This window comes from Papaver somniferum, chromosome 2, assembly GCF_003573695.1.
Source record: "Papaver somniferum cultivar HN1 chromosome 2, ASM357369v1, whole genome shotgun sequence".
Taxonomy (NCBI): domain Eukaryota; kingdom Viridiplantae; phylum Streptophyta; class Magnoliopsida; order Ranunculales; family Papaveraceae; genus Papaver; species Papaver somniferum.
Window position 1 is genome coordinate 209,480,682 of NC_039359.1, and position 15,597 is coordinate 209,496,278.

The 15,597-nt window shown below is 41.7% G+C and overlaps 1 protein-coding gene across 1 annotated transcript; it reads right to left on the reverse strand.

Moving 5' to 3' along the window:
* Positions 1-2,743: 2,743 nt before the first annotated feature.
* LOC113352700 (golgin subfamily A member 6-like protein 22) lies at positions 2,744-12,439 on the reverse strand. The gene is made up of 2 exons (XM_026596492.1): positions 11,575-12,439; positions 2,744-2,859 (listed from the first exon to the last, which is right to left on the reverse strand). Exons 1-2 carry the CDS (start codon positions 12,437-12,439, stop codon positions 2,744-2,746), a joined length of 981 nt encoding a protein of 326 aa, XP_026452277.1.
* Between the last annotated feature and the right edge of the window lie 3,158 nt (positions 12,440-15,597).

The window sequence follows — 15,597 nt, forward strand, 5'->3', positions numbered from 1 at the left end:
TGGGTTCCCAGCCTTCCTAGGCGAAGGTTTTAAGTTTCCCTAGAAACTTTTTATTTCATATTCATTATTTGACTCATAATCTTGAGGTCTTACTGTCTTTGGTTACTCGGAGAATATTAATTTCATTAATATTTCATCAAATTCTTGCTGCTATGCTCTTGAAAATTGAGTACATCGATCATTTCATTTTTATCATCAAAATAAAGCGAATACATTTATCTTATCTCATTATATCTTTCCTATTCTTCTTCCATACGAATGTGCTCGGCTAGGTATTTTTTCAAATCCTTCATTCGTACTGCATTTTTTATCTTGAATAGTGCAGAGAATAAAGGCTGCTCGGTTGATAAGGCATAGATGAACGATCACACCAACTCCTCTTCCGATATTCTTCCATTCAATTCTTTGCATACTGCTTCCCATCTTGCGGCGATACTTCGCAAGCTCTCATGCTCCTTTTTCCTTAACAAGAAAAGCGCTGCTATTTCTGGCTTGCACGGTTCATTCCTTGAGTATTTGTTTACCGTTTGCAAATCACTTTCTTTCCTTTCCTTGGGTATATTGTTTCTTCCTCGAGTAACTGCTATTGATTATTGCATTCGACACTCCTTTTCCCTGAATTCTCTTCTGCCGCTTTCTATGGCCTTCTTCAAGTCTTCTCGCTCCCTTTGCTCACCTCGTCCCAGGCCTCATCGTTTTCGCGTGTAATGCCTTTCTTTAGTCCGTGCTTCTCCCATAGAATATATCTCCTTTTGCATATTACTATCTTCCTGTTTCCTTTTCAAATGATTATTTCTGATGATCAACTTCTCATTTTCCCTTTCTAACCTTATTCGTTCCCTGACCAGATCCTCTTTCCTTCGCCTCTCTTGGCAAAGTTCTTCCTTTAACCGGGCCATCTCCTCGTCTTCGCGAATTTCTCTCAATTTATTCTGTGAATTTTGTATTTCAACGCTTTCCTCGGCCTCTTGTCCCTGTGCCTTTTTGCCTCTTGAACGGTTCATCTTTCCTCCTTCTCGTGGAATTTGCTTTTCCTTTGTCGTGGGAGTTTCCTTTTTATTCTTTGTCATTTCATTTCCTTCAGCAACCTTCCCCTTCTTGGCCTTTCCACCTTGTTTTTGATTGACCTGGCCTCCTTCCTCTGGAATTGCGTTATTATCTTCCTCGATACGAATTTTTGCTTTATTGGTTTCCTCCCCATCCTCTTGTGTTCCGCTCAGTTCTTTGCTAGACTTTTTCGTAAATACCATCAGTCGTTCGGCTCTTATTTCTTCGCTGACTTTCTTCCTTTGTTCCATCTTATTTCTTAACTTCTCCTCGTAGTTATGCACGTCTTTTGTTATACATTCTTTTGCGTCTCTCAGATCTCCTCTTATCTCGCCGATTCCACTTGGCATTGGGAATCGAATCGCCTGGTGATATGTCGACGCAACTTCCTTTATTCCATGTATCCAAGGTCGCCCTATGAGAGCATTGTACGGAGAATCGACATCTACGACACAGACTGTGACCTTCGTCTCATGGTCAGTTCCCTCTTCGGCTTTGACGCTACCCCATTGAACCCATATATGTTACATGTAGAAGGTACAAGATCCGAGTCCTTGTATCCCATAGTCCTAAATGTATGGTAAAAAGGATATCGACTGAACTCCCAGTATCAACTAAGATTCTGTCTATTGCCCAAATTCTCCTTTCCTTAGCTTGCTCTTCCTCCCATATGGAATATTTTCCGAATCCCAAGGTCACGACCAGAGGATTTGTGTGTGAAATTTACCCATCAGGTGCATTCTTCGCCGAGAAGGTTATCTCCCTCTTCTGCCACTCCTCTAGCGGCTCTTTCGTCATGACGCTGAATATTTCGTTTCCCTCGAAATCCCTCTTGTGTACTCTTTTAAACACATTGTCATGAAAGTCTTGGAGACTTCTTGCCGCGTGAATTATTGAATTACAGTTTAATTGTTGCTTTCCTCGGTCTATCTCGATCCGGTATATTGGCTGATTCTCACGAGGTGGCGGGAGTGGCACATAACCCTCTAGGAAATGCGAGGGTTTCCCTTGGTCTATCAATCGAAGTAAAATTTGCCGAACGTTCCTGCAATCACCTGTTTGGTGTCCACGGAAGCGATGATACTTACAAAATTCATGACTTCGAGACCCTGGTGGGGGCTCTCTTCCGAAATTTGGTGGGGGGGGGGGGATTTTCTCCGTCAGCACTATTTCCTCCCACACTTTTTCCACGGTTGTGTTAAGTCGTGGGAGTTTTATATCTTCAAAGATTGGTCCATTGGGCCTCCTTTCCCCGTATCTGGGTCCCTGATTATTCCTAGGTTGGTATCCCGTATTGTAGCTTCGTGGCTCAGGATTTATTAGTTTTGACTCCTCATACCTTTGTTGATCAATCCACTCATAATCTCCACTCGAGACGGCCACAAGCTTCGCTGGGACGGGAACTGCTGGCTCTCCCTTTCCTCCCCCGAGTTTATCCTCTACTGCGTGCACCTCCCTTGGTAATAGCCTAGAATTCCCTTCTTTTGCTGGGGCCAACGTCATTTCGCTGACCTGCCTCTGCTTTTCCTCCAACGCTATGTATTCCTCCTGTTACTCCCTCAGCTCATTCATCGTTATCGAGTTTCGAATAATGAATATATGTGTGTACAGCAGGTCCGTTGGGATCAAAGCATTCACGAAGGATAAGATGAAGTTTCGTTCATCAACTCTCCCGGGTAACTCGCTGCATACGGTTCTACATCTCGTGACCAACCCCAGCAAGCTTTGTGTTGGCCTTCTCCTCAAGTTGAACAGTGTCTCTATCCCTGGCCTCAACAAGTTGTTGCTTATGTACGTCGTCAAGAATATCCTCTGCAAATCTTTGAATGATGATATTGACTTTTCCGGGAGTCCATCAAATCAGGCTAATGCCTCTCCTGTTAAGTGGTGGGCCCGGGAACGTGTATAAAAATTGAGCGAAGTGAAACGCGGGCCTACAGTAATACCGCAAGTGCACGGTCGTCAGTTGTAGCTCGTGCAAGTACGGGTCGATCCACAGAGATTGGGAGTGTTTGGAGTGTTTTTAGCTATTTTCGGTTCTAGTTGCTATTGGGCTCTAAATTGCTATTGGGCTTAGTTGGTTTGTTTGTAATGATGAAGTGCTTTAGGCCTTGGGCCTTTGAGTTGAACTGAGCCTTGGACTCAGTTGGTCTTAAAATGAATTGAACTGGGCCTTAATAATGAACTTGGGCTTGGAGCCTTAATGAACTGGGCTTTGGTTAAGTTCAATGGACTGATGGGCTTTTGGTCTTAGAAACTGGGCTTGGTTTAGCTAGGCCTTTGGGCTTGCCTTAACCTAAACTGTGGCTGGGCCTAGGAGAGGAAGCAGCAACAGCAGTGCAAAGAAAGCAGCAGCAGCAGCAATACTGCACAGCAGTGTGGCAACAACAGCAGAACAAGGTAAGGGGAAGAAAAACAGCAGCAGCAACAGGGTTGCAGCAGCAGCAGTGACAGCTAGGGGTGAACAAGGCAGCACAGCACAGCTTGGCAGAGAATGCACAGCAGCAGCACAACAAGGCAGTGAATGCAGCAGGAGAAAATAGTAAACAAAATGAACATGGAAGAAACACAGGGCAACACAGGGCAAAAGCAAAGAACAATGCAAGTGAACCAAGGCCTAAGCCAAGGGCAGGGGATGTGGAGATAGCTAAGGAAAATGAATAAGAAAAAGAAACAAAGCCAAGTCAATGGCTCTAGGCATTCAAAAAGAATGGGAAGAGAATTAGCTTGCTATGAGCACTAATTTCTCCCAATGCTCAATCAAATCAGTGCATCCTAAGCATACAAAAATGGAATGGCAAGATAATCAGCTTGCTCAACTGATGTGCTCCTAGCATTGACTGTCTTTTGACAGTACAATCAATCTTAAGCACAGTTGAGCACTGATTTCTTCCATTACTCAATCAATTCAGTGCTTCAAAGACTTCTAGCCTAGCATTCCATCACTTCACAGTGCACAAACTTAACACTAAACAGTTGAACAAAATACTAAAACAATTAAATAACAACATGAAACATAACTGAAATTAAAACAAAAACATGAACATCAAAACAGGATATTAAAAGTAAAACATATACATGATTAAACAGGAGCACAGCACCTTAACATATGCTGTGAAATTGAACAGAACACATTGAAGAGAAAAACATTAACAGAACATAGTTCTGGACACTGGCTAGTCCAGCATAAAGTTTTACAACAACACCCACAAGGCTATTTATACCCACAGACACAATTAGTGTTCTACCAAAAAAAATTCCCAAATTAACAGTAGACTAGGGTTTGATTTTTTTTACCTAATTTGATGTAGCAACATCAAATTAAACTCGGCCCATGCTTCTATTTGTCCTCCTCTACCTCTCCATGCCTTCAATTTCTCTCTAGCACACGTTAATCCATCAACCCATAACCTAGGGTTTAGGTTAGGTAATAAGTTGATGGGATAAAGGGCTAGAAGGATGGGGGAAGCTATCAATCACGTGTAGGATGATAGGGTGGCAGTGTGTGAGCTCGAGGTGGTTGTGGCAGGGCGTTTGGTGGCGCGGCAGGGAGAAGGTGGTTGTGGCAGGGTGATGGTGGTTGCAGAGGGTGAGGGAGAAAGAAGTCGATGGAAAGAAGGAGGGTGCGTTTGGGTAGCTGGTATAGGGTTTGGTGCTCCAGTGTGTGGCGGCTTCATCAACTTTTGATGTTTTGTGACTAAGCCGTGAGATGTGGAGCTGGTAGGTAGATCGGACGGTGATGCGGAGGCAAGCGAGGAGCGACCGTCGGATGAAGGGATACAACGAAACGAACGGTGCTAGATTAGGTTAGGTGCTGTAGTGTAAGGCGGGGATATCAAACTTTGATGAACAGCAAGGGAGCAACCGTTGCATTCAACTACCATCTACTCTGAAGGCTTGGAATTTCAGCGCTGTGGTGCTTGGCAGAGACTTCAGATTTTGATGCTCTATGAAGGAGCGACCATCGGATGCTTCTGAGAACTGATCTGATGGCTGAGAACGGAGGCGTTTTTGTGTGTAGAAAATGAGGTTGTGCGCACCATTCTTCGCGGCTTCCTTGCGTGATTTCTCCCGGCTTTTCACTACTTTTCTGCTCTTTTTGCTCCGCAAGTCATCCAGACTTTATTTATTACCTAAAAATGCAAAATTAATTAATAAAAATATTTATTCTTGAAAACAATGAAAATACAGAATATGGGATAAAATGTAGAATTAATGCATAAAAGATGAGTTAAATGCCAACAAAAAGGGATAAATATATACAATATTTGGCACTCATCAAATACCCCGAAACCTGAATCTTACTTGTCCTCAAGTAAAACAAAACTAAGGAAATCCTAACTATACCACTGTCGCTGGTCTCTCGAATGCATTTAGCATATGCACTAAGCCTTTTAAACCACTAAGTGTCCCTAGTGGACGAGTTGAAGTCTCGTGAAGGTTTGCTTAGAACGTACCTACAAAGTTCTAGGTCAAAATATAAGCTCAGATTCCATCAAATGTGACATGTGCAAAACAGTTTAAGCTCACAGCAAAATGGAGATGTCAATCTAGCTATCGAAGGCACAATCCTAGCACTGATAACAAAAAAAGACATGTGATAAGAGTGTAAAGTGTATCTACACATGTGTAAAGAAAGATCTGAAGTTATGACTACTAATCACCAAGAGATAGTTTCTCAGGCTAAGAACTGAGGTCGAAATCTAGCTAGCTGTCCGGACTTTACGAGAATTGTGAATGAGTTGGAGGTATTTCACAATTACTCGCGTTGTACATCAATGGCATACACCCTCCTTGCTTATTACAACGAAACACAAAAGAACTCTTTACATGACTCTTATTTACATTGACAAATCTCTTTTTATTTTTGGAACAAGAGATGATGGAATTGATAAATACTTGATTTTTTTGGATTTTTCTGATATTTTTTTTTTCTGAATATATACATCGTTTTTTTGAACAAGGAAACACTTTTGATACATATACAAAAGGGAACAAAAGATTACATGACACTTTGCAAGAGGTAGCCCTTTTTGATGCACCCAGTTAAATTCGATGGTTGTCTTTCTTAATGTAACCTCCACCTTCTATCCCAACCAACCAAAGAACAAGCTAGTCAAGTTTCGTTCAGTATTCTAAAGTGATTGGCAATCGTAACTTCCTATCAAACACCTTGAAGATCGAGGCCATACATGTATTGGTAGATCGTGCGCGTGCAAATTTCTTATCACTATGTGAATTGTGCTAGAATCAGGGTGCCTAAATATCTAGACTAAGACTCCTAAAAATACATATTTGCACAAGAGTCAACATTTCAAGGTAAATGAGCTCCATTTTTATGATTTTTTAATTTTTTTTTTTTTTTTAATTTTTTTTTTTTTTTTGGAATTTTTCAATTTTTTCAAAAAAGAAGGAGTTCGTTTTCAATTATGGCAAATTATCATGGTATCTACTCTATACCCCCAAACCTAAACTAAACATTGTCCTCAATGTTTCAAAATATGGAAAGAATTAAAATGCAACATATGGAAAGGGACATGCTGAGTAGAGTAAAAGGAGAGAGAATACCCGATTTCGGCGAAAGCAGAATTAAAACTCCGTTATTCAAGGCAAAAATCCAACATATTTCAGCCGAGATCATATTGGATTAGCAAAATATATACAAAAGGAACAAAAGGGTTTTTAAAATTTATCTACTGGATTATATACAAAAAATTCACCACACCAAAAGTCTAAAGAGTTGAGGATCAACCCAAAAGAAAAAGTGTAGAGACATAGAAAGTTTCAAAACACTAAAATTGGACTTAAATGGGAGTGAGAGTGAAAAACCGAATGAATCACCCCTAAACCAAAATTTTTCAACAGGTTTACTTTTAAGCACAAAATCTTTTAATTTTAGGGGTTCAGGATTCAAAAGGTCTAACTCATAATGGACTGTTTTCGGGATGGGCAAAGAAATGCATTCCAACTGTGGCTCTTTAAAAGTGTTATATTTTGAAGCAAAATAGTCCAAGAGGACTTGGGAGCACACAGTTCCAATCCTAGATTAGGAATTTTCAGAAAAATCGGTTTGACAATATGGGTACAAACCAAATCTAGGTTGGGTGGAAGGCCATCAGATTGTGACTTAGGTAGAAGAATAGGCATATCATTATCAATCAAATCAAAATCTCCTAACTCATCTACACATGTCACATCATGCTCACAATCATCAATCAAATTGGCAAGATCACAATCAGAATTATCAACATCATCAACAGATTTATTCTCGTGTATCGGCACATCAGGGGAAACATCACATGGAATACTAGAAGAAATATCATGCATTAAGGTCGGGGCAGAGAAGCCTAATGTATTTGAACCCAAAGGTTCCATAACATTTTCAGTATAGACATGTTCTTCTAACATAACATCATAATCATCATCATCATCATGATAGGGATTTTGCAATCTAGGATAATTTTCAATCCTAAGGTCGGAGCTATTACAAGAATAAAACTCTAATTCATGGGGGTGACTCATATCATGTGGTGTTGTTCCTGTTTCCCTAACGGATTCCCATTGATGGGTTTTCTCTGCAATCTCGGCTAAAAAATTCCATGCATCATCCACAGATTTATCAATAAACTCACCATTACACATAGACTCAACCATGGTTCGAGATTTAAAGTCTAGTCCCTCATAGAGGATGACGACAAGTCTCCACTTCTCAATTCCATGGTGCGGACATTCACTCAACAAATCATTAAAACGTTCAAAATAGTGAAAAACAGTTTCCTCATCCAATTGGACAAAACAATTGATACTTTGACGAATAGCGATGGTCCTATGATGTGGAAAGAATTTTTGAAAAATAGATCTGTGAGTTGGTCCCAAGTGTTGATTGATTGTGGTCTCAAACCGTAAAACCATGTTTTGGCCCTTTCCTTTAAAGAAAATGTAAACAAACGCAATTTCAGAGAGTCTTCGGACATATGATCAGGTTGCATAGTCCGACAAATTTGTTCAAACTCTCTTACATGAGTATAGGGGTTCTCAGAATCGAACCCTCGAAATATAGGAAGTATTTGTATCATGCTTGCATTTATTTTAAAAGGGTTATTGGTTTGAGGTAATACAATACATGATAATGGAATTTTTATTGACGGATACATGTATTCATGGAGAGCACGAGGTTGGCCCATTTTGAAAAGACACAAAGCCCACTATTTGGTTTTAATGGGTTTTCAAAAATTTGGTTTTTTTTATTTTTGGGAAAATTTTGGTTTTGTGGGATATATTTGAAAAAGAAAATTTGGTTTAAAATGGGAGTAAAATAAATTTGGTTTTAAATGGGAGCAAAAGAAAAAATTTGGTTTTGGTTTTTTTTTTTTTTTTTTTTTTTTTTTTTTTTGGGAGAAATTTTTTTTTTTTTTTTTTTTAAAAGAAAATAAAATTTGGTTTTTGAATGGGAGCAAGCCCACTTTGTTTTGCGTTTGCTTTGGCTCCGCTTGGTTGAAAACTTTTGGTGGAACTGAGTCCAAAATCTCGGCCTAGAATTTGGGTACTCGGCCCACTAACGAGTTCAACTAGCGTGATCGGTTACAAGCTCAGCTGGGTTTAAAAACCCAGAATACAAATACAAGTCCAAATTAAACAAGCTCACAAAAATTAAATACAAGTCCACAAATTAAACAAACAAGCCCACAAATAAATTATTACAAACCCAACAGAAAATAAGAGAAGCCCAAAAATTGGCTTTTAATATTACAAGCCCACAATTAAAAAATTGGAAGCCCACAATTCGGGTTCTCTTAAATGGGTTACCTTTTAAGCACAGCCCAGCTGCTCTGATATTGTTGCAAAAACCCAGTTGGGCTTTGGTTCTTTTCCTTGGTGGCGTCCCAGCAGAGGAAAAACAGGTTCGGAACAGCAGGTCCAACAACAAATGAAGTGAAGCAGATGCAGATGCAAATGCTATGCAGTGAAATGCAAAAATAGCTAAGAGAAACACAGAAAAACACAGCACCAATCCCCGGCAACGGCGCCAAAAACTTGGCAGGCCCGGGGAGGCGTATAAAAATAAAAGCGAAGTGTGAAACGCGGGCCTACAGTAATACCGCAAGTGCACGGTCGTCGGTTGTAGCTCGTGCAAGTACGGGTCGATCCACAGAGATTGGGAGTGTTTGGAGTGTTTCTAGCTATTTTGGGTTCTAGTTGCTATTGGGCTCTAAATTGCTATTGGGCTTAGTTGGTTTTTTTGTAATGATGAAGTGCTTTAGGCCTTGGGCCTTTGAGTTGAACTGAGCCTTGGACTCAGTTGGTCTTAAATTGAATTGAACTGGGCCTTAATAATGAACTTGGGCTTGGAGCCTTAATGAACTGGGCTTTGGTTAAGTTCAATGGACTGATGGGCTTTTGGTCTTAGAAACTGGGCTTGGTTTAGCTAGGCCTTTGGGCTTGCCTTAACCTAAACTGTGGCTGGGCCTAGGAGAGGAAGCAGCAGCAGCAGTGCAAAGAAAGCAGCAGCAGCAGCAATACTGCACAGTAGTGTGGCAACAACAGCAGAACAAGGTAAGGGGAAGAAAAACAGCAGCAGCAACAGGGTTGCAGCAGCAGCAGTGACAGCTAGGGGTGAACAAGGCAGCACAGCACAGCTTGGCAGAGAATGCACAGCAGCAGCACAACAAGGCAGTGAATGCAGCAGGAGAAAATAGCAAACAAAATGAACATGGAAGCAACACAGGGCAACACAGGGCAAAAGCAAAGAACAATGCAAGTGAACCAAGGCCTAAGCCAAGGGCAGGGGATGTGGAGATAGCTAAGGAAAATGAATAAGAAAAAGAAACAAAGCCAAGTCAATGGCTCTAGGCATTCAAAAAGAATGGGAAGAGAATTAGCTTGCTATGAGCACTAATTTCTCCCAATGCTCAATCAAATCAGTGCATCCTAAGCATACAAAAATGGAATGGCAAGATAATCAGCTTGCTCAACTGATGTGCTCCTAGCATTGACTGTCTTTTGACAGTACAATCAATCTTAAGCACAGTTGAGCACTGATTTCTTCCATTACTCAATCAATTCAGTGCTTCAAAGACTTCTAGCCTAGCATTCCATCACTTCACAGTGCACAAACTTAACACTAAACAGTTGAACAAAATACTAAAACAATTAAATAACAACATGAAACATAACTGAAATTAAAACAAAAACATGAACATCAAAACAGGATATTAAAAGTAAAACATATACATGATTAAACAGGAGCACAGCACCTTAACATATGCAGTGAAATTGAACAGAACACATTGAAGAGAAAAACATTAACAGAACATAGTTCTGGACACTGGCTAGTCCAGCATAAAGTTTTACAACAACACCCACAAGGCTATTTATACCCACAGACACAATTAGGGTTCTACCAAAAAAAATTCCCAAATTAACAGTAGACTAGGGTTTGATTTTTTTTACCTAATTTGATGTAGCAACATCAAATTAAACTCGACCCATGCTTCTATTTGTCCTCCTCTACCTCTCCATGCCTTCAATTTCTCTCTAGCACACGTTAATCCATCAACCCATAACCTAGGGTTTAGGTTAGGTAATAAGTTGATGGGATAAAGGGCTAGAAGGATGGGGGAAGCTACCAATCACGTGTAGGATGATAGGGTGGCAGTGTGTGAGCTCGAGGTGGTTGTGGCAGGGCGTTTGGTGGCGCGGCAGGGAGAAGGTGGTTGTGGCAGGGTGATGGTGGTTGCAGAGGGTGAGGGAGAAAGAAGTCGATGGAAAGAAGGAGGGTGCGTTTGGGTAGCTGGTATAGGGTTTGGTGCTCCAGTGTGTGGCGGCTTCATCAACTTTTGATGTTTTGTGACTAAGCCGTGAGATGTGGAGCTGGTAGGTAGATCGGACGGTGATGCGGAGGCAAGCGAGGAGCGACCGTCGGATGAAGGGATACAACGAAACGAACGGTGCTAGATTAGGTTAGGTGCTGTAGTGTAAGGCGGGGATATCAAACTTTGATGAACAGCAAGGGAGCAACCGTTGCATTCAACTACCATCTACTCTGAAGGCTTGGAATTTCAGCGCTGTGGTGCTTGGCAGAGACTTCAGATTTTGATGCTCTATGAAGGAGCGACCATCGGATGCTTCTGAGAACTGATCTGATGGCTGAGAACGGAGGCGTTTTTGTGTGTAGAAAATGAGGTTGTGCGCACCATTCTTCGCGGCTTCCTTGCGTGATTTCTCCCGGCTTTTCACTACTTTTCTGCTCTTTTTGCTCCGCAAGTCATCCAGACTTTATTTATTACCTAAAAATGCAAAATTAATTAATAAAAATATTTATTCTTGAAAAAAATGAAAATACAGAATATGGGATAAAATGTAGAATTAATGCATAAAAGATGAGTTAAATGCCAACAAAAAGGGATAAATATATACAATATTTGGCACTCATCATTAAGCTCGCGGGGAAATATCGACAAAGTACTGCGTCATTTGGGCCCCATTGCATCAGCGAAAGAGTATATTGTTTCAAGTATTGCACTGCACTTTCCGATCTACTGAATATGCTTTCAAGCGTTGGTAATACGCATTTCTCCAGGATGTCCGTATGCATGATCTCATAGGTGAATGGGGATTTATCTGCTTCCTCTATTGCTTCCGCTAACTGTACTCTTCCACCTCTTCGTGAGTTATTAATTAAAGCCCTCATGTCTCTCAACTCGTTCAGGACTTCTTGGTTCAAGTTTCCTCCATCCTCCTCATGGTGACGGCCTCTTATCACGCTAAGCCTCCCTTCGCCTGGTCGTCGCCTTTCTTCCTCGTCTCGGATAAGGTTCGCCCGACGTTGCAGTTCTTCCTCCTGCATTTTTTCCTCCTCATGTCTCCGCCTATGATCTTCCCATTGTGAGATCTCCAGTGCTCTTCTCAAGTCTCTTTCTTCGTCTTCGTTCGTTCGTCGTCTTCTTCTTCGTCCTCCTTTATCTTCCTCTGAAGATATAGTGTTTCCTTCCGAATCTATGGAATTTATCTCCATGTTTTCGTTAAGTTGCCGGTTTTGTTGCCTCAACCTAGAATTATGCCTTCCCAACTGCACCTGTTGTTCCACCAAGTCCCGGTCCCGTTCTCGTTCACGATGGAGCGTCTCCCTTAGCTGGTCTAACGTCATGTTTTCTTCTCCGATATTCTCTTCCATATCCTCGCTAGTCATCTCCTCCTCGACAACGGTGTCTGTATCGGATGTGTGCATTAAACCTTCCCTGAGGCCATCTTCGTCCGTCTGCCGCCGGTTCTCTTCTTGTCTGCCTCTTACAGATGATGTTCTGGCCCGTTCCATCCTTCCTCTCCTCGCCTCTATACGTTTGCTTCTTCTTGATGCTATCACATGCCTTGCTCGATCTGGTGCTCTGACCATCTAACAATCTTCAACTTCCACAATCTTTCTTTACTCTCCACGCGAAATTCCAAGATATTTTCCTATTCTATGTCCCTAACCTTGTCTACGAACGTAAAAACTCAAGATCTACAACCCTAACTTCAAACAAGTCGCTAGATCTATAACCTATACAATCTCTAAGACAACTTCATTCCTTTTATAACTCTTAGATGAAGATAAATCCCCAATATAAGTTCTCTGTTTCTAGCACCAAAATGTGATTACTGGAAATCCAGCAACACACCCAAATGGTCTCGGCCTTTTCATTAAGGTTGGAGTTCCCAGAAACATAAATATCATTTTGAGTTGTAAGGTTCACCATCTCAGCGCGAATATCTTCCAGCGAGGAGGAAGCTTCGTCGGCGTTCATTTGACGTTGCATGCATCGAGCTTGACGAAGCATAAAATAAGAAAATAATGGAAGAAAAGGCAAGAACAATAGAGGGACGTCCAAGAAAAAAGAACTTACTCAAAATCTTCTCTATCCTTTGGTCTTGCTCGCGAGAATGATCTTTTTCTTTCTAGAGGTCCTCCGATAAAGCTTTGATTTTAGCTTCATCCTTCCTAGCCATCTCGCGAACAAGACGAATTTCCAAGAGGGTGGCCATGTGACGGTAGACTTCCTACGAAGCAAATTTGAACTCGGAAAATATATCTCGGAGAAGAAAAGAAAAAATGGCAGAAAAGGCACAAAGAAATCACCTGGATCATCAAGGTAGAGTGTTGCTGGAGAGACAGATTCAAAAGCACTCAAAAGCACTCAAAGGCGGACAAAGACTCCAAAGCACGAGATCTCATAGCCGGACCTTCTTGATCCTTGTGGTAGATACCTCGAAGGAATTGCATATCGGGGTCGAAGAGAGGATTTGACATTTCAGTCCGGACAAGTTGCTTTCCCTTCTCGCGAGAGGGAGGCAACTCCGAAGAACTCTTCGGATGTTCAACTCTTGGGTGAACAGGGAATCGACGACCTTGGGACGGATAACAGAAGCATCTTCTTTCGGGGGAGCAGGAGCACTAACTGAAGGGGACTGTTGCTTAGTGCGAACGGGACGACCAAGGAGAGCGGAGGGCTGTATTGCAGCTAAGGCATCCACATCCAGGGTCTTTCGCGACCTCTTGGATGCACCATACGAAGGAGCACTTCTCTGCGAAGTCAAAAGTTAAAAACCAAAAAGGCTAAAATTTACAAATAAAAGGCGATAAGGATGGTGGTACCTGAGAAGAAGGAGGAGGAGTAGGATGAGAACGTTTCTTGTGACCCTTGGGTATCCCAAAAGTGGGTAGTTCACCCTGCGAAGAGGCATGACATCAGGATGGATAATTATCAAGAAATCGCTAACAACACACGAAAATGATACATGTTCAGAGGGAGTCTTCTTAGCAACCACATTCTTATCCTGTCGCGCCTTGACAAGTCCAGCAACAGGCATCACATACTAAAGAGGATTGAGAAACATAAGTACAATTGATAGTTCCAAATGATACAAATCGTAGTAGGAAAAATCATACCTCGCTAGAAACAGTCCAACGAAGTCTCCAGGGTTCACATCCCGCGAGGTAACAATGTCTGGGAAGGGGACCATTGCGAGGAAACCCCTTTTCGTCGTAACCCCAGACGAAAGGACAGCCAACTACTAAACGAAACCTCGCCCAATCATCAACAGAGAGACGAAGTTGGGAATCCACATCCAGTAAAAGCTCCTTAAGGGGGGGGGGGGGGGGGGAAATCACCTTCCTGGTGCTTGTAAAAACAGCTGAATAGCTGTCCATGAAAGTGTCTATGTTGAAATCCAAGGAATCAAATTCGTCCGCTGAAGAAGGAAGTTGCGAGATATCATCGCGAGAACGGACTTTGAACTCGTTGGCGATCCGAATAGCATTACCAGTAAGCTGGAAAACCCCGCACTGCATCCTACCGAGAAACTCCAAGAAAATGGGGTTTGAAGGATCATACAAGTGGAAAGATGGTCCCGCTCAACTTACCCAAAGAGATTATCACCTTATCAGCAGACCAAGTGTCTGAACCAAGCCACCGGTAGTTCAGTTCCATCTCTTGGGTAGCAAGAACAGCGGGATCTGGGGAAGAATCAACAGCTGGAGTTAAGGTTAAATCTAACTCCTGAAGCTCGGCTTGAAATTCCTCGAGAGTTTTAAGTGAAGCAGATGCAGAAACACCTTTAGGATACATGGTGATGAAGAAAGTAGAGGATTTCGGGAAAATAAGGTAAAAGTAAGAGCAAAGATCAAACAAGAAAAGAGCAGAGATTGGAAGAGGCTGAAAAGGAACTCAAGTAAGGGTGGAGAAGTGTATTTATAGAAGGGACCGGTAAAACCGGGAAGCGGCATGATCGAAGTAAAGGTGACCGATGGCGGACGGTTACCCAGGGAACGTGGCCACGTGGAATTATGGGTATGGAGAACGTGAAGGTTAAGGAAACTGAAACGGTTCCTATTCCATCCTCGCTGCAACTTGGACAGAATAAGAAAAGGAAAAATGTAGGTACACGAAATAGGATTGCCACGTGTCATACCAAGATACAAATACGAAGTCAGTGAAAGGTGGGGAAAAACTTTATGGAATATGCTCCGGGCGAAGCATAAAGTAACCTCGGCGAGATGATATGAGTTGTATGCCACTTAAGTTGCTTAGGCCTATAAATAGAGACCTTTGGACAATGTAAAGGGAGAGATCTTTTGGAGAGGGAAAGGTCTAGCATAGGAAAGAGAGAGAGTTAGGGTTTCCTTGTAATTCATAGGCTGGGAGAAGGGATTAGGGTTTCCTTATAAACCACAAGTGTAACTTGTATTTCGCTTGAGATTAATAAATAAGTTTAATTTCTAGTGTTTATTATGTCTTATATATTGCATATTCTCCATTTGGGTGTGTTGCTGGATTTCCAGTAATCACAAACTTACCATGTATCCAGATCTGTACATATCGATAATTGGTGGACTGATAGAATACAACAGTATACTCCACTCTCTCCAGTATAAACATCCCATTGCAACCCGTAAGTACTGGATGGTTTTGCCCAGAATGGGATATATATTTTCCTCTGCATTTAAATGTATCTTTTCATCGTATTCGAATATGGGATGCACAACATGGTTGCTGTTGAGAACTCCGACTCCAG

Bases quoted from the DNA above. Each gene is read 5' to 3' on its own strand.
- LOC113352700 (XM_026596492.1), bottom strand. From the start codon at position 12,439: ATGGTCAGAGCACCAGATCGAGCAAGGCATGTGATAGCATCAAGAAGA. The intron at 2,860-11,574 runs GTGCAGTGCAAT...AAAGATTTGCAG, and splicing joins CATATTCAGTAGATCGGAAA to AGGATATTCTTGACGACGTA.